This window comes from Stigmatopora argus, chromosome 13, assembly GCF_051989625.1.
Source record: "Stigmatopora argus isolate UIUO_Sarg chromosome 13, RoL_Sarg_1.0, whole genome shotgun sequence".
Classification (NCBI taxonomy): domain Eukaryota; kingdom Metazoa; phylum Chordata; class Actinopteri; order Syngnathiformes; family Syngnathidae; genus Stigmatopora; species Stigmatopora argus.
In genome coordinates this window covers 1,109,316-1,134,805 of record NC_135399.1, presented here as the reverse complement: position 1 = coordinate 1,134,805, position 25,490 = coordinate 1,109,316, and the positions used below count along the sequence as shown (strand labels likewise).

The 25,490-nt window shown below is 39.8% G+C and overlaps 1 protein-coding gene across 1 annotated transcript in view; it reads left to right on the top strand.

The window, feature by feature from the left end:
* Positions 1-23,718, top strand: part of LOC144087363 (arginine and glutamate-rich protein 1-B-like) — a 37,608-nt gene extending 13,890 nt beyond the window's left edge. The window contains exons 2-4 of the mRNA XM_077617812.1: positions 4,645-4,870; positions 12,404-12,487; positions 22,992-23,718. Coding sequence (XP_077473938.1) covers positions 4,645-4,870; positions 12,404-12,487; positions 22,992-23,156 — 475 coding nt within the window. The 3' untranslated portion in view covers positions 23,157-23,718. The remainder of the gene's footprint in view (positions 1-4,644; positions 4,871-12,403; positions 12,488-22,991) is intronic.
* Positions 23,719-25,490: the final 1,772 nt, after the last annotated feature.

The window sequence follows — 25,490 nt, the reverse complement described above, 5'->3', positions numbered from 1 at the left end:
GCCAAACAGCTCGATTTTTTTTTTCCCTCCGTCTGACCACAGAACTTTCCTCCAGAAGGTCTTATCTTTGTCCATGTGATCAGCAGTAAACTTCAGTCAAGCCTTAAGGTGCCGCTTTTGGAGCAAGGTCTTCCTTCTTGCACTACAGCCTCTCAGTCCATGGAGATGCAAAACACGCTTGACTGGACACTGACACCTGTGTTCCAGCAGCTTCTAATTCTTGGCAGATCTGCTTTTTGGCGATTCTTTGGTGATCGTGGCAGTGACAAAACAGTGCCATGCACTTTATACTTAGAAACAATTGTTTGCACTGTTGCTCTTGAGACCGGTAGCTGCTTTGGAATGGCTCCAAGTGACTTTCCTAACTTGTTAGTCAATGCTTCGCTTTTTCCGATCCATGCCGAGCTCCTTTGATTTTCCCATTGTAGCATTTGTGGGCTTTTGCATCCAATGAGCCCTCTTTAAATGGACTCAGAAGTCACCAGCTGTAGTCACTCATAATCACTCAAGAAGTTAAAAGGCCATGCTATGAAGCTCATTTCACTGACACAACTTTCTAAGTCACCAAAATTGCTAATTCGTGTTGCTGTATGTATATTTTTGACCAAGCAGATTTGATCACTTTTTCTGTTAACCCATAATAAAGTCATTAAAACCAAACTTCATGAATGTTTTTTGTGACAAAGTATCTGTTCCAATCACTATCAGAGAAAAATCAGAGTTGTAGAAATAACTGGAAACTCAAGAGAGCCATGACATTATGTTCTTCACAAGTGTATGTAAACTTTTGACCACAACTGTATGTGTGTATATACGGATTTCGCCGAGGGGAGAGGGGCACAAAAGGGGCGGGGGGCTTCAGTTTTTTTTCTACAACACACTCGTAAACGGAACAAACACTCCACCCTGACGTTCGCTATCGATGGGGGGTTTGCTGTCGTACTATTCCCTTCAAAATATTCCGAAAATGATGCACACAAATGTCCTCACAATCGGATAACGCACGACCACTTGCCAACGAGCAGCAGTCTTATCAGCGATCGCACCGCTGCTCATGGGAGCTTCGGGGGCGCTGGCTAGCGGCTCCTTTTAGCTTGTAGCATCTGTGTTCGCATCCCCTCGAACGGCGCCTACGATAGAGTTGCTACCGGGGATGCTGTTGCGAGCCAGTGTCCCTGATGTTCTTATGAGCAGCCAATGAGAAGTAATATAATACTCCTCGTATTAGATAAAAATAACAGGAAATGCAGCAGCCAAGCTTACCCACGTATTGATTGTGGGTAAAGTTTTATTCTGAGTGCCATTGCCTGTCGGCGTTGTGTGCACGAGTATACTTCATTACCCAGAAAGCCCTCTTTTCCCCGCGCATGCGCGTTGTGCTTTTCCTGGTCTGAATAACTCATCCGGTGCTTGTAAATATTGTTATACACGAAAGATATGCAAAAAAAAATGAACGAAATTTTGACCGCATCACGGGCGAATTATTCGATCGAAATTTCCCCCGTAAGACGAGCATTTTGTATGACGAGCGGTCGTATGACGAAGTACCACTGTAATAAATAACGAGTGGTTTGATAGTTATAAAATGTGTTTAATAGAAGTAAAATTAGACACATTTCGCGGAGGGGAAGGGAACGACATACACACGGAGGCGGGGGGGCTTTATCCACGGCAACAATGCACTCGTAAACGAACAAACAAATTTAAATTAACTTGGATAACTATATACAGACACTCAACGTTTAATGTAACTTCAAACAAAACTAAATTCTAAATTTGTTGTAATCTTTTTTACCTTACGTAGTTCTACAGGTTGACACCACCTGGCCGCTCCGCCGAAGTCTTCAAAACGAACGCATCAAGAGTTGTTTGTTTTTGTCTACCCTTCAAAATACTTCGATAATGTCGCATACAAATGTCATCACAATAGGATAACGCACGACCACCTTCCAACGAGAAATAGTCTTTAAAGAACGATCGCGGGACCTTCTTTCCTTGGAAAGAATAACAGGAAATACAATAGTTGAGCTTACCCACGTATTGTTTGTGGGTAATGAAGTTTTATTCTGAGAAAGGTTGCCATTGCCTATGGGTGTTGTGTGCACGAGTATACTTCATTACCCAGAAAGCCCTCTTTTTGCCTGCGCGTTGTGCATTTCCTGGTCGTATGAGAAATTCGTCTGAATTAATCGTTCCATGCTCGTAGATATTGTTATACACGAAAGATATGCAAAAAAGACCTGGCTTGGTCGCATCACGAAATTTTGATCGCATGTAGGGCGAATTATTCGATCGAAATTTCCCTCGTAAGACGAGAATTTTGTATGACGAGCGGTCGTATGATGAGGTACCACTGTATATATATATATATATATATATATATATATATATATATATATATATATATATACATATATATATGTATATATATATATATACATACACACACGTGCATATGTATTTATGTATATAATAACATATACAGTAGTACCCCGACATACGAGCAATTTGAGATACGAGTAAAATTTTAATATACGAGCAGACAGCGGACGTGAGAGGCTGCTCATAAGAACATTATGGGCAATGTCTCTCTCCCCGCAACTCCCTCGTGCAATGTCTCTACGAGCACTGGGCGGAGCGTTGCATTTTTTCAGTGTTTTTTTTACCCGTTAGTCAGTGCGAAAGGCTTGTTCGCCTATGCGAGAGGACTACTACTTGCCAGGCAAGTTTGCAAGTGGTCATGGATTATCCTATTGTGAGGACATTTGTGTGCATCATTTTCGGAATAAGTGAAGAAAAAAGCAAACAACCTTCGATAGGTTGCAAGTAAAAGTCAGGGTGGAGGTGGTGCAAATGGAGCCAACCCCCAGGAGAAGAAAGGTATAAAAAATTAAAACAAAATTCGAATTGACTTTAGTGTAAGGTTAGATTAAACTTAATTTTGAGTGTGTCTGCATCGTAGTCTAAGTTCATTTAAATTTGTTTATGTTACGAGCGTGTTGCCGTGCAAAAAGTACTCTTAAACCACTAGTTATTTGTTACTTTGTTAATGAATGGCGAATTAGAGCAAATAAAAATGTTTTTCCAATGCAATATGCTCTTTTGGGTGTTTTTTCAGAGGGTTGGAACGAATTAATTTGTTTTTAGTTCATTTCTATGGGAAACGTTCACTTGAGTTACAAGCATATCGACATACGAGCTCAGTCCTGGAACGCATTAAGCTTGTATCTCGAGGTACCACTGTATGTGATATTTAATCATTTCACTTGGTAATTGTACGTCTTCAGTCATACCTCTACTTACAAATGCCTCAAGTTATGACATTTTCAGGGTACAATTTTTTTATATGTAAATGAGTGATACGAAAACGCTGCACGTTACAAAATCCCCCAAAAAGTAAATGCATTTCCTTATCCGTTATTTTATTTTGAAAATATTCTCGTGGATCCATTGATTTTTTCCTCGCTACCATCTACTGTCTCACAACAACCACTATCCATGTTGCAAGATTCTCTCTTACATACCTGTCCACATCGGCTGAATACTCCCCTTATTAATGATTGCAATTCCCCTTATAAAGCGATTAATAACCGTACGAATGCAACGCAGGACATATTTTCTTGCACGCACGCACAGATGCGCACACACACACACACTTTACTACAAAGTGGACGGTAGAACAGGATGTTGCCAGCATCTGGCTGACAAACACGGTTATTACTTCTCCCCCGGAGGGAACTATTTCAGCGGTGCATGGCAAATTTTCACCTGGATTTTTGCCCATTATATTGATTTTAAGACATGAATAATTTGTTTTCTTATACTCTTCTCTTTTTGCGTGTTTCTCACATCATTCATACAAAATTGGGACACTTTGACCAATTTTAAAGGGTTGGTTGGCAGTTGTGTGAGGTCCGTGGAACAAATTCGATAATTTACATATAAAGTCCTGCTCTACTTATGAAATTTTCAAGTTACGAAAATAGTTCTGGAAACAATTTCGTAAGTAGAGGTATGACTGTATTTTCGTATAGCCGTGAAAACATGTAGTATGGTATTTAATAATATTAGGGGTGATCCTACTTTGCGGTTTTTCGATTATCGTGGCCATGTCTGGTCTACATTATCTGCGAAAAACAAGGGTTTAGTGTAATCCTTTCGCTTTCATGCTCTAGTGCGCCAGTGGGGATAAACACTGCTTGCGGGGCAAACATACCGCTATCGCTGCGGGATTATTACCCGTTTCTTAACATCTTCGTCTCCTGAATGTTAGTCGGAAACTAACGTTCACGTCGTATCACCACCACCATTCTCTTGCTGTTTGGCGGTGTAATTACCGAATATGAATTTGTTAAATATGTTACACATAAAATTGGTCAATAAATAAACAAGAAACAGTTCATTTTCATTTCACGCATTTATTCAGATTTTCAAATTATTTAATATAGTCTGCTTGTGGGATTTTATCATCAGATACCATAAGCAGTTAAGGCCATACCGTCCAACCCTACTTTAGATATACGTAAATATTGTATAATTGTCCAAAGAACAAATGTCCTATTGTATTGTCATTCAATCGAGGCTTTACAACATCCTTTAAAAGACTGCCTAATTTTCTCTAACCAGTCTTTCTCTGTCAACTAGTCGTCAACAAGAGATTGAAGAAAAGCTTATAGAAGAGGAGACAGCACGGAGAGTGGAGGAGCTGGTGGCCAAACGGGTCGAACAAGAGCTAGAGAAGCGTAAGGACGAGATTGAGCGCGAGGTGTTGCGCCGTGTTGAGGAGGCAAAGCGCATCATGGAGAGGCAGCTGTTGGAGGAGCTGGAAAGACAGCGCCATGCTGAGTTGGCAGCACAAAAGGCCAGAGAGGTAACGCTCGGTCGTTTGGAATGCACCCTCTCCTTTATTTCCTTAATACCCAATACCCAAACCATTTACACTCTTGTCATCCTCTCCAACTCCTTGGTGTATTTGGAGAACTCTTCTTATCCACATTCACTGCTAATTGGACTGTTCAGCTCTGCTTCCATTTCAAGTTTTCATTCAATGTGTGCGTCCATTGTCAAAAGTTGTGAAGGTTGGCCGGCACCCTGATCGTTTTTACCTCCCACTTTCACTCCTAGGGTATAAACTGCATCATTTTGATGGTGAATCTCAGTCTCTCCATTTTTCTCAATGGATTTCTTTTTTGCATCCAAAATCGGTAGTGGTTCACCCGTGAGATATCACATTATTTCATACCTATGACAGCAAATTCACATTGCAGGCCTAATCAAGTTTGTGATCCAAAACACATTGAGAAGTTTTTCTGCTTAAGGAAGCATAACTTGACAATCCTTTGAAGTGACTTTCAGCTGTGAAACCATTACAGTGGTACCTCGACATACGATCGTAATCCGTTCCGAGACTGAGATCATATGACGAGCTTTTCGTAACTCGAGCAGACGTTTCCCATTGAAATGAATTGAAAACAAATTAATTTGTTCCAACCCTCTGAAAAAACACCAAAAACAGGACATTGGATTGGAAAAAAATGTTTTATTTCTTCTAATTCGCCATCTATTAACAAAGTAAGACATAACTAGTGGTTTAATAGTGATAAAATGTGTTTAATCTAACTAAAATTGGGCGGATTTCGCCGACGGGAGACAGAGACGTGCGGGGGTTGGGGGCTCGTTTCCTTTTTTTTCCACGACAAAGCAATCGTAAACGGAACAAACAAATTTAAATTAACTTGGATTATTATATACAGACATACTCAAACATACGTTTAATGTAACTTTACACAAAACTGAATTCCAATTTTGTTTGTCTTTTTTTTTTTTTAACCTTCATTCTGGCTAGTTGTTTGCCACGCCCCCACCCTCACGTTCGCTGTTTGCTGTTGTACTACGTATTCCCTTCATAATATTCCGAAAATGATGCACACAAATGTCCTCACAATAGGATAACCCACGACCACTTGCCAACGAGAAATAGTCTTGTAGTACATATTAGCGATCGCTCCGCTGCTCATAAGAACATCAGGGGCACCGGCTCGCAACTCCCTTCTTCGGGTTGGCGGTTTGCCACGCCTCCACCCTCACGTTCGCTATCGATGGGCTGTTTGCTGTTGTACTACGTATTCCCTTCAAAATATTCCGAAAATGATTCACACAAATGTCCTCACAATAGGATAACCCACGACCACTTGCCAATGAGAAATAGTCTTGTAGTACATTTTAGCGATCATAAAGACCGGCTCGCAACTCCCTCGTTGTAATGGCTCTGGTCGCAACCGCTTTGAACGGCGCCTATGAGAGAGCGTTGTGACCAGAAATATTACAAAGAGGGAATTGCGAGCCAGTGCCGCTGATGTTCTTATGAGCTGCGAACGAGAAGTAATATAATACTCCTCGTATTAGATAATAATAACAGGAAATGCAACAGCTGAGCTTACCCACGTATTGATTGTGGGTAATGAAGTTTTATTCTGAGAGAGTGCCATTGCCTTTCGGTGATGTGTGCACGAGTATACTTCATTACCCAGAAAGCCCTCTTTTTTTCCCGCGCATGCGCGTTGTGCGTTTCCTGGTCGATGCTTAGGAGAAAAATTTTCGTCGTACCACGAGCATGTCGTATGACGAGCGGTCGTATGACAAGGTATGACTGTACTTTCCTTATAAATTTCATTGTAAAATTCCAAAAGTTCAACTGACATACTCAGTATTTTTGCAATACAGTAATACCTTGACATACGAGTGCCCCAACCTACGAGCAATTTGAGATACGAGCAGAATTCCCAAGCAAATATTTGCCTTGAGATACGAGACAAATTTTGGGATACAAGCATACGAGGCAGCCAGTTGGCCGAGACGCGAGAGGTTGCTTATGATTTCAGCGCACTCTTTCTCGTCGCATCTCCCTGGTGTAAAGATATCTAGGAGAACTGGGTGGGGTTGCATTTTTTCCGGGTATTTTTGGCATATGATGACAATCGATATTAAGCAAGAAATAATCGAAAAACATGTGTGTTGTACACGTGACGGAGCTCGCTCGCCAATACGAGAGGAGAACCTGGACAAGTTGGCAAGTGGTCCTGCGTTATTCTATTGTGAGGACATTTATGAGCTTTGTTTTCGTAATATTTTGAAGGGGAGACAAAAGCAAACAATCCTACATAAGTTCCTTTTAAAAACTTCGGCTATAAGGGAAGCTGGAAGCAAGGCAAAAAGAGCCAACCCCGAAGAATAAAAGTAAGTCTCTCTCTTTCTCTCTCTCTCCCCTCCCCTCCGCACACTCCGTGTTGTACTGAATAATGTCTCATATTAGTGTTAAACATCATAACCACTAGTTATGTGTTACTCTGTTAGATGGTGAATTAGAACCAAGAAAAATGTTTTAACATTTTAATATCGTTTTTTTGTGGTTGTTTTTCAGAGGGTGGGAATGAATTAATTTGGAATTAGTTCATTTCTATGGGAAACTTTGATTTTAGGTACGAGTAAATCGACATACGAGCTCGGTCCCGGAAAACATTGAGCTCGTATCTCAAGGTATTACTGTATTCATATCAAATTTAATACAGTAATACCTTGACATACGAGTGCCTCGACATACGAGGAATTTGAGATATGAGTAAAATTCCCAGCAAATATTTACCTTGAGATCTCATCTCATTTTCTGAACTGCTTTATCCTCATTAGGGTTGCATGTGGTGCTGGAGCCTAAAACCAATAAAAGTGTTTTTCCATTGTAATATCCAGTTTTTAGGTGTTTTTTTCATAGGGTGGGAACGAACAAATTTGTCAGTTTCAGTTAATTTCTATGGGAAACGTTGATTTGAGATACGGGTAAAATGACATACGAGCTCAGTCCCGGAACACATTAAGCTCGTATCTCAAGGTAAGGCTGTAACACCAAAACATATTGACCCTTATATGCCACAACTTGTCAGCTCCAAAATCCACGTATTAAATATAGCAAGGGTATCACTAGTATTCTAATAAAATTACTACTAAACCATCTAAATATTTAACAACTACTGTTTATTCGTACTTGAAATTATTTATCATTATATTGCACCACTTTCACTGTGCTGGTAGAATTAATTAGCTAATTTTATATTTATCCTTAATAAAAACTTTAAAATTGTTGAATTTTACAATTTCTCGCGTATAAGCTGCCCCCTGATTCTCAATTTCCACCTCCATATTTATGGTTTTAATAGGGAGTACAAATATGTTACTTTGAAGGGAAAATCTGAAGAAAAGTCACACGTGGTATTTCTGAGATACTGTATGAATCAATTATTAGGGTCAATATCATAAGTTAATAAGCCTGTCTTTGTAAATGCAAAATAGAAAATTATTCAATTTGAAAAAAGAAATACCTCTATCTTGATGATCGATTGAAACATTTTTATTTGTTCTAATTCGCCATTTTTAACAGAGTAACAAATAACTAGTAGTTATGATGTTTAATAGTACTAAATTTAGACAGATTTCGTGGAGGGGAGAGAGAGGGACAGAGAAAGAGAGACGTTTTGCACGGCAATGCGCTCGTAATATAACAAACAAATTTAAATGAACTTGGTTTATGATACAGACAGACTAAAAAATAAGTTGAATCCAACTTTACACTAAACTTAATTCTAATTTAGTTTAACATTTTTATACCTTTCTTCTCTTGCCTCTATTTGCCCCGCCTCCACCCTGACTTTCAGCTGCAGTTTTTAAAAGGAACCAATCAAGGGTTGTTTCTTTTGTCTTCCCTTCAAAATATTTCGAAAATGATGCACACAAATGTCCTCACAATAGGATAACACAAGACCACTTGCCAACAGGAAGTAGTACAGTGGTACCTCGTCATACGACCGCTCTTCATACGACATTCTCGTCTTACGACGGAAATTTCGATCGAATAATTCGCCTGAGATACAATCAAAATTTCGTGATACGACCAAGCCAGGGGGCCATGGCACTCTCTTTTTTGCATATTTCGCGTATAACAATATCTACGAGCACTGAACGATTATTTCAGACGAGTTTCTCCTACGCATCGACCAGGAAACGCACAACACGCATGCGCAGGCAAAAAGAGGGCTTTCTGGGTAATGAAGTATACTCGTGCACACAACGCCGATAGGCAATGGCACTCTTTCTCAGAATGAAACTTCATTACCCACAATCAATACGTGGGTAAGCTCAGCTGTTGCATTTCCTGTTATTTTTATTATCTAATACGAGGAGTATTATATTACTTCTCGTTCGCTGCCCCTAAGAACATCAGCGGCACTGGCTCGCAATTCCCTCTTTGTAATATTTCTGGTCGCAACGCTCTCTCATAGGCGCCGTTCAAAGCGGTTGCGACCAGAGCCATTACAACGAGGGAGTTGCGAGCCGGTCTTCATGAGCAGCGGAGCGATCGCTAAAATGTACTACAAGACTATTTCTCATTGGCAAGTGGTCGTGGGTTATCCTATTGTGAGGACATTTGTGTGAATCATTTTCGGAATATTTTGAAGGGAATACGTAGTACAACAGCAAACAGCCCATCGATAGCGAACGTGAGGGTGGAGGCGTGGCAAACCTCCAACCCGAAAAACGAAGGTAACAAAAGATTACAACAAAATTAGAATTCAGTTTTGTGTAAAGTTACATTAAACGTATGTTTGAGTGTCTGTATATATTAATCCAAGTTCATTTAAATTTGTTTGTTCCGTTTACGATTGCGTTGTGAAAAAAAAACGAAACCCCCGCCCCCTCTGTGCGTCTGTCTCCCGTCGGCGAAATCCGCCCAATTTTAGTTAGATTAAACACATTTTATTACTATTAAACCACTAGTTCTGTGTTACTTTGTTAATAGATAGCGAATTAGAAGAAATAAGACATTTTTTCCAATCCAATATCCTGTTTTTGGTGTTTTTTCAGAGGGTTGGAACAAATTAATTTGTTTTCCATTCATTTCAATGGGAAACGTCCGCTCGAGTTACGAGAAGCTCGTCATACGATCTCAGTCTCGGAACGGATTACGATCGTATGTCGAGGTACCACTGTATACTCCTCTTGTATTGATGAGCAAGCTCTGCCACGCGTACACTATTCTGCACTGACTAACGCGGGAAAAAAACACTGAAAAAATGCAACGCTCCGCCCAGTGCTCATAGACATTTACACGAGGGAGTTGCGGCGAGATGATTGGATTGGATAACTTCATTCATCCCGTATTCGTTAAATTTCTTGTTCTCATAAGTAGCAGCTTTATGCTCGTATATCAAAATTTGTCTTGTATCTCAAGGTAAATATTTGCTCAATATTTTACTCGTATCTCAACTTGCTCGTATGTTGGGGCACTCATATGTCAAGTTATTACTGTATATATAGTTTTTCCATATTGCCTAGTACTAATTGGAACTACCTTGTTACCAGCATTTGGAAAGTTGTTGGGAAACATTTGAAAGAATTTTGTATTGTGATATCCGTCTTAAAATATGCATCAAGACTACATTTCTACTCTCACCCAAGCACTATATGTTACAGCATTGATTTTACCGGGAAATTCATATGAAGAATTTTGAATTTTTTTTCATATCATTTTAAAATTAAAGTAGGGTCGTTAAGAAACTATTTTCATTTGCGTCATCTACAGGTCGAAAGACGTCATTCCTTGAGACCTTGGTGATGTTGGTATGACTATCTTGCAGAGTTTGCCTTTACTTACTCTCCTCTAGCACAACCCAAATCACCTGTTTGTAATATATGCTGTTGCTTACTTCCATGTTAAAGGTGTCGGTCACTATAGCTAGTAATGGCTCTGATGACACGGGGTGGAGCTAGTTCACCATTGTATTACCAATTCCGTTTGCTCTTTTGATTAAATCTGATTTTGAAATCAGCCTTTAAGAAACAGCGACCATAGAGGGATTTTGCAGCTGCCAGCATTCCCAGGAGTCCCGCCTTTTCTTCTCAATCGAATGTATGCATATTTTATTAATAATCACATTATCTCCACAACATTCTATCCGCAGTGACAATTTGTGGAGTGTGCGTGACAAGTGTTACAAATTGGCTGATCATGGCCGTAAGAGTATAAAGAGGCCTGAACAAGTTTCTTTCACACGGTGACATGTGCGGCATGACATCTTGGGTGAATGCTGTTAGCCTGCACTGTCTCTTAACTCCATTTACATTAATTTATGTTTGAAGGTGCATGCACAAAAAACTAAAACAAGCTCAGCTCAAGTGTTCGAACCACATGCTTTATCAGTCCAGGGTTCACATCACTGTACCCCCGCCCTACAAAAGCACATGTTTTCATGGCAATCTTTGATTTCAAGTCCTTTTTACAATGTTGTTTGATTCTTATACCAATACATTTGATCATGTACACTATTAACTCAACATTTTTCCATTTGCCTATTTATAATACAGATGACAATTTTTACCTACTTAGAAAAACGTGTGTACTGATTTTCTGCTCATAACTTGCTTCTTCTATAGGGTTGTTTGTAAAGATTGATATTGTTATTTGTTACCACCTTCCTAAATAGCACTTGACCTGAGCTGGCCTGCAGCCTTTCAGCTCACCGGTGACTTGTGTCCTGTTCTGTAAGTGTTACTATGGTCCGGTCCTTCTTGAATACACGCAACTTCCTCGTTGTGCTGCACTCCTTCACTCTGCCAACATCCTGGGCTGTGCCACAGCTGAGAAACAAAAAAAGAATACATGAATGTGAGCTGTGGCTGCAGGCTCAGCAGTGCAGAAAACGGTTTCAATCAGATATCAGAGGAATACCGTGGGTGCGGTCTGGCAGAGTCCCTCATACCTTCCAACATACCAACACCTACCCCAGGAGCGTTTCTCTCTCTGCAGGGGCTACACAGTCCGGACGAGACAGTAAATATACAACTGTTTTATGCGGAATGCTTTCACCAGTTGTGTAGGTACACAGGCATGGAAAATACGTAGGTATACATGCATTGGTGAGCCAAAATTATTCCCTATTTTACTTTATATTTTTCTTGCTTAGAACATATTCTGTATATTCCTTTAGGATATATTTCAATCTTCCTTATTCATTGTGTGATGAGTGCGACCCCACTGAATCATTTTCAAACTGCTAATTATTTCACAAAACCACAGAATGACTCTCATAGGGTTGAATTTAACGTGTCTAAAAGGCTAATAACAAATTTAGTGGGAGGGAAAAGTGGTTCCTTTTGTGACCCCACTAAATTTAGAACAATTCTGGGTAGTTGCAAAGATTGTCACCCTGTGGTCAAGCACAAAGGACTGAAAAAAATTCTGTGTTGGAAAAAGTGAAATGGGTGTGCCTGTGTGTGTTGCATTTGCAAGGATACAAAGACCGGAGCAGCTATTGGACGCTTTGTGGGCTAACATTTCATCGTGTCACCCATCTAGGAGGAAGAAAAATCTAAGAGGGAGGAGCTAGAAAAAATCTTGGAGGAGAATAACCGTAAGATTGCGGAGGCCCAAGCAAAGCTGGTAGGCTGTTTTTTTCCCTTGACTTCGAATTTTCTGATCAATAAATTGATACTTGTTTTTCCATGTTCTGTACAAGGGCTGTAAAAACATTATTAACTATTCACATCCTCAATATTTAATAGGAGTTAATGCCACTGCCATGCTGTTGGTAGTTTGTATAAATTGTGCATAGAATTGGCGCTCATAATTGATATATGTACTTCATCCAACATCGTCCGATAAACAAAACTAAAGCGGATCAAAGTCATTTTGATCAGGCATTTATACGGGCAACTGCAGCTGCTGTACTGATCGAAAGACCCCGGAATGAGACAGCCTGCAACACTAACCCACAACAAGACACTTGGTAAGATTTTTTTAAAAATTTTATTAAAAAAATATATATGCGCTGTTGATTTAGCTTCTTAAGGTCATTACTGTGTTATGCCTCGGCAGCAACGAGAGTGAGACGCAGTCACTGAAGGGTCCAAAATGTATATTCTTCCAAAGTATTGCGTTGAGCAGCCGGTGTGTTGATGTCAATTGATAAGCTGAACCTATGTCCACTTGGGAATTTTTTTAGATCAAAGTAATGTTCTGCTTGCTAACGAGAAAATCAGACTGAGTCAAATTGAAAATAGTTCACAGCCTTCTGCAAAGTGTCAAGTAACCCTCACACTAAGTGTGATTGTGGCGAACTGAACGTCATAGTCATCAAACGCGGGGAAACACTATTTGCATTGTTTCAGACATTTTATTTAATGCTGAAGTGATTCAATGCACACAAATGTGTAGTTGAAGTCCCCATAGTTTGCTTCGTTTGATTGATTTGGAGTTGGGGAGAAAGCATATTTAATGTAACTAATATTTCTTGGCAAATAGGATCCTTTGTAAGATTATTCATATTTTATCTAATGAGGAAAAAACAATGACTTATGTTTTAGCTATATTCTACCAACAAATAAATCACATCAATATCGCAAAACACATTATTTAAATAAGTTATTTATTCGCTATCTTCGTAATAGCACAAACTGCTGCTATTTTTTAAATTAATATTAACAATTTGCTTTTTATAGGAACATAACCAAAGCAGAATTGTATCATTTTACCCAGCCAATCCAAAGAAACCAAAGAGCGGTATTTGGGGTGTAAGCATGGGAGCAGATGAAATATTGTAATCTTAAACTTTTTTTTCTTCAAAATGTGGCATGTTTTTCTATTCTGTAAAAATTGTTTTTCTTAGATACTTGAACAAGCAATTTGAACTAAACCACTTTTCAGTTTACAGTTTGAATTACCTAATTTCATGTGGTGGTGTTGTTTTTTTCTATTCTGATCATTGATATGTTTGTCAGTAATACTTGACGTCAAAACGTTTGAAATAAAATTTTCACGGGTATAATTTTTCAGGTTACTGTTTTATTTGTTTATTTTTAGGGGAGAATTTAAGAAACTTGAAATTATCAAACCACCGCTTTTGAAATCGTGAGTAATGATCCTTTGGAAACATGCTTTTTGTTTAACAGTTTGGCCTTACTGGATTGTGTACAGACATCCACTACAATTAGGAGCATCCCTGTCAGTATCATAAAGGCCTTTTTTTGCACCATGCTATTTTTTAAAATTGCCTTTCATAACTGTTTTTTTTTTTTTTTTTTAAGAAAAAAGGATATCGACTTTGGATTTGGCAATCGGCCCAACATTTTTTTAGATCTCGGCATCGTCCTCAAAATCCCATATTGATCGACCTCCATTATAATTCATTCGCCTCACACATCTTTGCATAATACAGACGCTCCCCTACTTACGAACATTCAAGTTACGAACAACGGTACATACGAACATGTCTGCAAATTGCGTTTATGTCGAAAAATGTTCGTAAGTTCGATTTTGTATTGCGCGCCTTTTTCCGAGTAGTGCTTCTTTCCGCCGCCTGGCGCTGTGAGAGCTCAGCTCACCCAGCATCCACCTTCCTCTGCCCAGTTCGTTGCAATGCGGAAGTGCGTGAACGTGTCTCCAGTGCGCAAAGAACCTTTTTCATTTTTATCAATAAATATCTCGTGCATCCATTATTCAATATGGTTGGTGAAAAGCGAAAGGCTTCTATTGAGGGAGGTGCAAGGAAGAGGCAAGCCATTTCATTTGAAATGAGTGGCAATAATAACAAAGCTTGATGCGCGTGACAAAGTGGTGAGCGTTGCACGGGAATACAACTTGAATCGTTCGACCGTCAGTACCATTTATAAACATAAAGATCGATCAGCAGGACCCAGATATTGAACGTTGCACAAAGTTTGCAAATCAATTGAATGATGCCATACAGTGCTACCGCATCATTTATGATGAAAAAAAGAAAACTGCAATCGTCATTAGATAGCTTCTTTCGGCCAGTTTCTAGTAAATCTCTCTCTCTAATGTATGTATACAGTACTGTATGTATTCTCTCCATTTTATTAAATGTTTTTTTCAGTACAAACCAATGCGTGTTACTCATACAAGCCTTAAAAATACAAATGCACTTATATAAACCTTCAATATACTTATATAGGCTTCAATATACTTATATATATGCCTTAAACATAAATTATAATACAAAATATAGCACTGAGCAACTTACGAACAAATTCAACTTATGAACAATCGCTCCGAACCTAACTCGTTCGTAAGTAGGGGAGCGTCTGTACTACTTTGCAAATCGGAATTACCATATTGGCTCGAATATTAGCCGACCCCCTCTCTTTCAAGACTCAAATTTGTCAAAAGACTTTTTGAACACCAAATTTAATTTTTATACAGAAAATAATTACAGTACATCTGAAACATATAACAATATAATAGAGTCTTGAAACAAATCTGAATATGGAAAAACATTGCAATAAAATAATGCAAACTGATTTAAACTTGTGTTGCTGAGATCTGTCATGGCAGAACATTCCTCACAAACATCGTCTTCTTCGCTGTGCTCAGTGTCACTGTCCTCACTCCCATCCTCTGGCTCCTCCCATAGCACGTCATCTTCAATGGCGTCCAGGGCATTTGATATGCAACATTTTTTAAACCCTTTGAGGAAACTGCATCCCATGCTTAGAAGGATCCACTCACAGGGCAAACCTACCGGATGCACCTGAATCTTTAAAGTCGGTGTGAGCGCGTGATCACCAGACAGGAGCCACTGTGTATTTCTTTCGCAGATTGTCTTTGAGTGGTTTGTTGACCACAACATCTAACACCAGCAGCTGACTTGTCATTTCCCCCGGAATGATCACCAAGTCGCCGTTCATCGCCTTCTCTTGTGTTTTTGACTGGATCAGACAAGTGTCCACAAAATGCATCCAAATCAGCATATTCCCCTTTTTTCTGAACATAACCTTGAGCTAGTCCACTACAAGCTTTCTATCCAGCCTTTTTCCTGTGCACTTACAATAATGCCAGCTGGCATAGCCTCCTTAGGTACTGTCTTACGTTTTAAAATCACATAGGTAGGGAGTTTGGTTTCCTCTGCGAGGCAGGCTAACATGACGGTAACGGACCTCTTCTCATTTCCAGATTTTAAAACAACAGATTTCTCACCTTTGTGTACAGTGACAGGTGTTGGCATGTCAAAAAAACACAGGTGTCTGATCAGCATTGCCAATCTGATCCAGTGGGTAAGAGTGATTTTTCCTAAAGTTTATCACGTAGCGTTGAAAATACAACAGCTTCTCTTAAGGTGCTGGGCTAGACTTGTTCTGCGTTACAGTATTGGTCCGTTCCACCGCATCATTGTTTTACAGCAGCCGAGGCTTGCATTGAAGTCAGCAGTGGGTATGTTTAGCTCTTTGGCTATTTCCACGGCTTTGAGCTGAATGACGGCTCTTCTGATTGGCATCCCGACCTTTTGTTTTTCGTTCACGTACGCAAACAGCCTCCTGTTGAGCTCTTCGAAGCCGCCGCTCTGAGGACAACTGAAAGCTTTTTTCTGAGAGCATTTTTAGGCGATCTTTTTGAGCTCTCCATCTCCGTACATTACACTTTGTGACACCATATTTCACAGCCACTGTACAATTGTTTGAAGACTGCCTCATTTATCACCATCATCTTGAAGTTTGCATCATAACTTCTCTTCAGCTGCCGGTTAACGGTCACTTTTCAACCCACTTCTCTCCAGATGGTCACTACATTTCTCCATTTATCTCTTCTCTTCTTTTCCTCTCTTTTCTTTCTTACCGCTATTTTTTATTTTTCTTCTCTGTGCTACTGCACTTTTTGTTTTTTGTTTTTCTTCGTGACAAGGGTTTGCTTTGGCCTAGGGAGTTAAGTTCAGCATTTGCTTTAAAGATATATAACGCCATGTAGCGTTGTGAATGAGTAAGATGTCTAGACTGAAAATAATACAACCCCCATTTTTTTTAGTCGTATTCCAATGTAAAAATAATCGAGCCGATGCTGGATTGTTAATTGTGATTACTCGACCTTCTGACTACCAGTCCTGAGTGAGAGGCGGTGAAACCTTTTGAGTCAAATTATAAACCTGTACAGTATCATTGAAAATTTATCCTTTTAAAGGACAAAAAAATCATGGTGTCAACTAATCTCCAAAGTTCGTCCACTATAATTTTCACCATTCTGAGACTTCCTCTCGATCAGGGGTGGTGAACAAGTTGGACACAAAGAGCCAACATTTTAAACAGTGAGTCAAAGAGCCACACCTTATGTTAGAATCATCATAAAAAATCCAATCTACCAAATTAGATTAGAACTTTATTTCATCCCGTATTCGGGAAATTTCTTGGTTGCAGTAGCAAGACAGACACAAGACACACAAGACATTGTAGACCTAGGTAAAAAACTGGAGCCACACCCAGGAAGTCCACAAGGTGGGGACCTTCTGCAGACTGAGACTGAGGTTACCGCATAGTCCCTCAGTAGTCTAGAGGTTTTAAAGATCATCTTCCTTGGCTAGATCCTCCTAAACTGTCCTATCACCTAATCAGCAGTAGCGGAGAGGCCGGTGGGGGCTTCAAAGCATACAAGCAGCCCAGCAGCTCCTCCATCTGACCCGGGAGAGATCTCACGCTCCCATAACAATGATGGAATGCTCGGTCTGGAGCGTTGCCTCTTCTCCCGGCACTATCGTCCACTGCTCACACCTGATCCTGCGTGAATGACAGCGGAGGCACGGCTGAACAGCTCCAAAGACGTCTAGGACTAGCACAAAGAAACCAAGCCACGTGACGGGTAGGGTCGAGTCGCAAAGGTCGCAGAACAACAAAGCAAAAATCACAAAGTACAAATCAAAGCAAAGTATATGGGAAAGCATTAAGAAATATTAAAATGCAATTAAAAAAGATAGAAAAGCAGCAAAAACAAAACGAGCAAGAGCGGACGGAGCTACCGCTAGCGGCTGCCACTTGAGCGGCGCCATCTTGGTTGCAGTAGCAAAAACGGATACAGACACAAAAAAAAGACATTGTAGAGTTGGTTAAAACTGGAACCACACACAGGAAGTCTTCTACAAGATGGGGAACTTCTGCAGACTAAGACCGAGGATGAAAATATGCAGAGTCACTCTTCCAAGTTTATCCGCACAGTCCCTCAGTAGTCTGGAGCTGAAGAATCAACAGTGACAGTACAACCCTTCAACTCCGTTTCCGTCCTGGTAAGCGCCGACATCTCTTCCAACTTATCGGGGACGGATCTCACTTTCCTCATAATAATAGATGGAATGATTGGTCTGAAGCGTCGCTTCTTCTCCCAGCACCTTTTTTCCAGTTCCGGATTTCCAGCGGCAACGAGGTGTTGCTCCTTCTGCTGCGTATTGTTCACAGCTAATCCCATGTGTATGACAGTGTAGACATGGCTGAATGTTTCCAAAAAAAGTAGCAGAAAGAAGCCCGGCTAATAGAACAAAGAAAGTTGTAAAAACATTAAAGTAAAAAGTATAACGTACAAAGTAAAGTAAAAAGGAATTTATTAAGAAATAATTAAATGTAATAAAAAAAATGATTGGCTGTAAAACACGAAAAATAAATAAGAGTGGCCAGAACTACTGCCGCCTAATGGTGCCATCTTGAAAAAATGAATAATAAAAAAATATTTTATAACTATAATATGTTTTTTAAGATAGGATAAAAATAAGAGAAACATGAAATGTGGCCACAGTACAGTCATACCTCTACTTATGAATGCCTTTGGGTACGAAAGTTTCAGGTTACGAAATGTTTTATGCAAATGAGTGACTCGATGTGAAAAAGATCTAAGGTACGAAAAAAGTAAATGCATTTCCTCATCTGTTATTTTATTTTGAATTCCCCTTATTAAGCAGTTAAAAACTACAAATGCAATGTGCCGCATATTTTCACACACACAGGGCACATGTAAAAGTCTAAAATGTACTACAGAGTGGACGGCTTTCGGCCCTAGTAGAATAGGATATTGCCACCATCTGGCTGACAAACACGGATATTACATCTATAACGGCCGCGGAGGGAGATATTTCAGCGGCGCAGGGCACATTTTCATATGCTTTATTTATTTTAAGACATTAATAAATCATTTCCTTATAAAGTTCTCTCATTTTTGTGTTTCCTCACATCTTTCATACAAAATTGGGACACTTTGACCAATTTTAAAGTGTTTAGTTAGTAGTTGTGTGAGGACCGTGGAAAGAATTAGAGAATTTACATATAAAGTACACTTCTACTTACGAAATTTTTAAGTTACGAAAAAAGTCTTTGAACCAATTAATTTCGTAAGTAGAGGTACGACTGTATATACAATATATGATCAGAAGCAAAGAGCCGCATTCATTTTGCCTGGGAGCTGCGTGTTCGCCACCCCTGCTCTAGATGTTCAACTGTCTGCCTTCTTTGTCTCCACCGTCATCTTTACATTACACCACATGTTATTTGTATTTCAAAACCTGTATCCTTTTGCTACTCAGCCATAATGTTGTAATTAATGCTGCATGGTCTGGCATTATCATGTTGAAAAAAATGCAAGTTCTTCTCTGTAAGAGACAGTGTCTGAATGTGAACATATATTGTTCTAGAACCTGATTATACCTTTGTGTATTGACAAGGCGTTTCCAGATGTGCAAGCTGCCAATACCATGTGCCACAATACCGTATTGTTTCGCCTATAGGGTTCACGTAGTTAAAGGGCGCTCTCAATTGCGAGTGCAATTTCTGTATTTGAGCCATATACAAGTCGCTTTGGATCAATGGGCGTAGCATATGTTAGTGCTAGCATGCATGCTAGCCTGTTTTAAAATAGGTTGCAGGACAAAATTGAGTTTGATTGTGCTATATTGACGTAATGTGTACTCACGTTAATATAAGTCAAAGCATTCAAACACCTAACAAATCCATCAATCCCTATCTTCTGAATGCGACATAGAGTTTGGCCAAGTGAGCAGGTTTGCAATCCAACACACTGTTCCATCTCACTGTCTGTCAGAGTTGTCCCCGCGCCACGGGCTTCCGCAAAAGTGATGCCGGTGGCTTTGGCGCAAGCTCTCCTTGCTAGTGATACTTTGGCCCAGTTATCCATAATGCATTCACAAATCACTGCCTCACTTGCCCGACACTACCTGCCAATCTTTGTATATAACTGTTTTCCATCGGACACCCATCGCTCCCAACCCGTTTGCCTTATATCCGAGAAAACTGTCAAAGCTGATTTTCCAGCTTCCTCCACTTACGAACCCTGGGCTCGTTGTTGAGTTGCCTTGATGCAGTTCGATTTCCATGTTCCTCTGCGTAGCATATAGCTTCCAGTTTGAACTGTCGAAGCGTATCTCTTTGCGGGTGTCATTTTTAGGGGTTAAACCGATATTGTTTTGCAAAATGCTTACTTAAATACGTTCCCATTGGTACATGCTCTTTTCATGCCACAGAATTTTGAATTTAATGCGTACACAAGCCGAACTGACTGGGTGGTCTGTCCATTTTAGAGAATTACATTTTTTTTACATAGTTAATGTCAGTTATTCCTAACTGTGGGAAATTATCTACATACATTGTAATATTCTGACAGAAAATTTGTTAAAGTACGAGAATTAATTAGTCTTCCCTCGATTTTGCGCAAATGCCGTATAAGCCACCGCCGCGTAAAAGCCGCACCCTTAAAATGGCCTTAAAATTGTTGCATTTTACAATTTCTCGCGTATAAGCCGCCCCCTGATTCACACTTTTCACCTCCAAATTCATGGTTTTAATAGGGAGTACAATTGTGTTACTTTGAAGGGAAAATGTTAAGAAAAATCATTGCACAAGGTATGTCTGAGATACTGTATGAATCAAAAGCAAAGGATTCAGGTCAATATCATATATATAATATGCCTGTCTTTGTAAATGCAAAATATCAAATTATTCAATTTGAAAAAAGAAATAAGTCTGTCTTAATGAGAACCTGATGCGCTTCAATGACAGAAATTACAATTTTCTTACCAGAAGTTTAAGATGTTGTGGCGGCCAAATTGCTTCTAATGTCGCAGTGTCTCGATTTTTTTCGATGCTTCATATTACTGCATTTCACTTTCGAAAGAAGAAATAAAAAGAAAAAAAACAGCGGAAATTTGGTTTATTTCATAAATGTACAATTTCCTTTCAAAAAGGAAGTAATGTAAGCACAACCAGGAAGTATGTCCGTACCGGTATAGCATTCACCAAGTCTCTGGGTGCAATAGTAGCATGAGACACGCAGATATCAAGGCTGATACAGTGGGGCAAATACCGTATTTTCAAACCTATAAAACGCACCCTGTGAAAGGGTGCAGTCTCATTTGCTGAATGTTTTCTGTTTTTTGTCAATAAATTGGACGCCTCGTCCCATAAGGCGCTAGCATGACACTAGGCAAGCGTATGTTATGCTAGCCGCTAGCGTACCTATGCTATGCTAGCGTATGTTATGTTATCTGCTAGTGTATGTTATGCTAGCTGCTAGCGTATGTTAGGCTAAGCACTAGCGTGTTTTTTTAAAGACAGCACGAGCAAAAGTAAGTTTGATAATGCTTTGAGGTCAAAGGTGAACTTGATTCCAGCTTTGGCGAAAGCTCGAACAGTGCTGGCCGACACTTGAGCCCAGTCATCCACAATCCATTGTAACTCGCGACATGCATAAATCCCAAGCCTTTGATTCTCCTGGTTGTTATATTGGCATCGACTATTCATTCCAAATCGTCACGTAACTCGTGCGACGCTGCATGCCCGAACTACTATGTTGGCCATCCGGCATTTATCGCTCCCAAGCCGTTAGTAAAGCTGCTAAATTGTGTTCGATCTATGGCTTCAGTCCATTTTCCAAGCGTTGACACCCGCATTCTGTTGTCATTTTCTCTGTATAGCTCTAATGTGCTGTTTCTTTGAGTATTGAGAGTGTTTTTGAGGGTTAAAAGTGCTGCGAGCACACGGAAGTCAAATGCCTGGCCACTCCCTTCGGATGTTTTGAATGGATTTACCGTAATGCTTGGAATGCGCGGGGAGGCTATTTTTAGGGTGAACGTCCGCTGGGTTGATCGCAATAATTAGTGTGCTGGCAACAAATAAAAAACAGTCACTCAAGCGGTCAGGGCCATAAAAAAATTGAATTTAGTACACAATCAAGGCGCATCGACCATTTTAGAGAACATTTTATACTTTTAAGTGCTTCCTATAGGTGTGAAAATACGGTACTTGCATCCATGCGTAAGTGCACGTTTAATGATTTCTTGCTTCAGGAGGAACAGATCAGTGCATGGTTGAAGCCGGTTGAGGGAAACACACATGAAGCACACTGCACTTTATGAAATCTTAAAAACTTGTATTATTGGGTATTAAGACATTATAATCCCATTGCAAATTGGAAAAGCACGAAGCGGTTATAAAATTCTATAAGAAAATTCCGTCAATCAAACACTATTGCTCAACGGAACCGGACCATCAACGTCCAATCAATCAATTCTGCTGGAAAGATTTGTATGTTTTATAAATAATTTTCTTCTTGGTCTAAATGTTCTTAAATTATATTCATTATTGTATTTCATTTCCCAACCAATATAGGTTCAGGTGTAATCTTCAGGCATATCTTGGCATAAGTTAATCGACACCCGTGCAGTGTTTGTAGCGTCAGCTTGCCAAACAAACATGTTCATATTTATATAGTTTTATTTTTAATTTTTACTTTTTACCAAATCGAGTAATATCGAGAAACTCTAATGGATAGCCTGTCTTAGGTAACTACGGGCACCAGCCAACCACAGGGCTCAAGGAGATAGACAACCATTCACGCTCACACTCTTACATAGGGGCAATAGTGTTCAACCAGCCTACCAACCGTGAAAAGCCACGCAAACAGGAAGATTGAACCCTCGATCTAAGAACTGTGCGGCCGAGGTGCTAACCATTAAACCACACATTATTGATTAATTTAATTATTATTTTTCTCCCTGTTGAATTACTTTGAATGGAGGGTGCGGTATTGCCCTGTCTTGTCTAGCTGTTATTATCTGTTCAAATATTTTCCAACTTTTGATCAGTTTTTTCCCCCCTTCCATTTTTGTCAGGCTGAAGATCAGTTGCGCATTGTTGAGGAGCAAAGAAAAATTCACGAAGAGCGCATGAAACTGGAGCAGGACCGACAGAAGCAGCAAAAGGAAGAGCAGAAAATTATCCTTGGCAAGGGCAAGTCCAGACCAAAGCTGTCCTTTTCCCTCAAGGCCACTGAATGAAGGAGCACTGCCCTTCATCCCCACCCAGCTATCCTCATCAACTCCAGTCTTCTTATGATAGCTGCTCACTTCATTTTGGAAGTGCTGAATGAAGAAAGAGGGAAAGGTCACGCAGCATAGTGTTTCAAATTACAATTACAAATAGTCCAAATCTTCCCCAGGCACTGAAGAGCAAAAAGACCTTAAATGGACAATTACTACGCCCTGCCGCATTCTTTTGTGTTTCTACACACGCACACACGCACACACGCATGCACACGCATGCACACACGCACACACAAAATAATCAAGTTTATGCATTGTTTAATTTTCTTTTTTTGGTGTGTGGGGGTGAACATTTGTTGTAGAGAATGCGATATTACCTTGTCATATAAAAACGTTTTAATTCCTCTTACATCTACAAAGGCACAAAATGGGACACAATACCAGTCTTTGAAAAGGAATAATTGTGACGTCTAATTCAGATGACTGTTAGATTTCATGTGCAGCTTGTATGTCCCCCACTCTGATTGAAAAATGTATCAACATTGGCATCAAATTACAATAGAGACTTAAAAATCTGTTTTCTACAGTCCGTACTTGTGTACGTTTAGCTTATGTCCGTGTCAAGTTCACAATGATCTTGTTTCCTTAAATTGGCACAAAATGGCATCATAGTTAAGAGGAACTGAAGCATATTGGAATTAATTTAGAACTGCTAAAATGAAACCTTCATCCCAAGCTGTCCATGGAAGGCCCTTATACCCCACTGTTGTTGTCTTATGTCATATGGAGTATGGTGGAGAGTTAACCCCTTCTAGTGTAATTTTGTGAACCATTGCTATGTTGTCCTCCCCCATCTTTTAATTGTTCCACATTGTTTTAAAATACTCCAGAATCCTCAAACATGTCACAGAAATAACTACAAGGTATTATTTTTCAGACGAGAACTTGGTGACCTATTAAGAGTTGCCAAACTGCATGAATTATATGTTCTTTAGCTGTCAAATTGTGAATTAACTTGGCAAGTTGCATCTTTGTAGGTCTGGAAGGAAGTGTAAAGGGAGGCCAAAATCAGGTAAGATATGCATTGAGGTCAGTGAGCTGTGTGTGCGTGCGCGTGTGTGTGTGTGTGTGTGGGGGGGGGGGGGGGGGGGGGGGTTAGAATATGACCAGCTGACAGGTGGGTATGCCGATTTGTATGGGTTTCATGTAGATTTTTGTTTGTCACAAGAATAACCAATAAATTTGTTGGAAATCATTATATACTGAATGCATCATACATGGCTCAATCTGAGTGGTCTCAGCAGTATTCCAAATGTTTAACTTAAATCAGGGGTGGGCAAACTATTCCACAAAGGGCCGCAGTGGGTGGGGGTTTTCACTCCAACCCATAAAGAGGACATTCACCAATCTGGTGTCCTACAAGTGCAATCAGTGGATTGCAGTCAGGTACTTCTTGTTTTCTGCAGAAATCTAATTGGTCAAAGTGTCTGTGCTGGATCGATTGGAACAAAACCCTGCACCCACAGCGGCTCTCGAGGACCGGTTTGCCCACCCCCGACTTAAATAATAACATGGACATAAATGTCACTAGCTTAATCACGCCAGTTTCCAGAAAGTTTAAATGACTTAAAGCTTGTGTTAATGTTTTTACCACAATTCTTGATTTGTGATTAGATTTCTCCTGATTAAAAAAATATATATCCGCACCTTCAAGTATTGTAAATTTACTTTGTTTAAAAAAAATGTATATGTTTCAATATATTGGGGTGTGGTGGTTTCTCATGTAATGGTGTGAGGGGTGCTTTGTGAGTTGGCTAAAGTCCAGAAACCAACCAAGTCACCAGGATTGCAATTGCTTTTTAACTTAACAATCAAACCTAAAGCCACAGGTGGTTTGAAGCAGATTTAAACAAAGTTTCAGTTGTTAAATATCTTTGTTTGTTCAAGTTGCATCAAACGTGCATGCTCATTAGGTATGCTCAATGCTTAAGGTTTAGACGTCAGCTCTTGAACCCTCAACCTGGACTCCCTCTCATCTCTGACAAACCCTGCTGTCTTTTTTAATTAAAATTAAATTAATTGAAAAGTGATTGTTGCATTCTGGTTGTTATCCTTGGACCGACTAAATCTCACATGGAATGAAAAGTTGTTTAACTTCAAACTTTAGCAACACAATTTTTACAAAAATGATTAAGAGTTGCAAAACAAGGGAGGCGAGGTGCGATGGCAAAATGTGAAATTCATCTCATTGCGCCGAATAACAACACACGTGATGCGACTACACGGGAAGCGACAAACGTGCCGCGCTCTGCATTTATGCATAGCTTATCCAATATGGAAATAACAAAC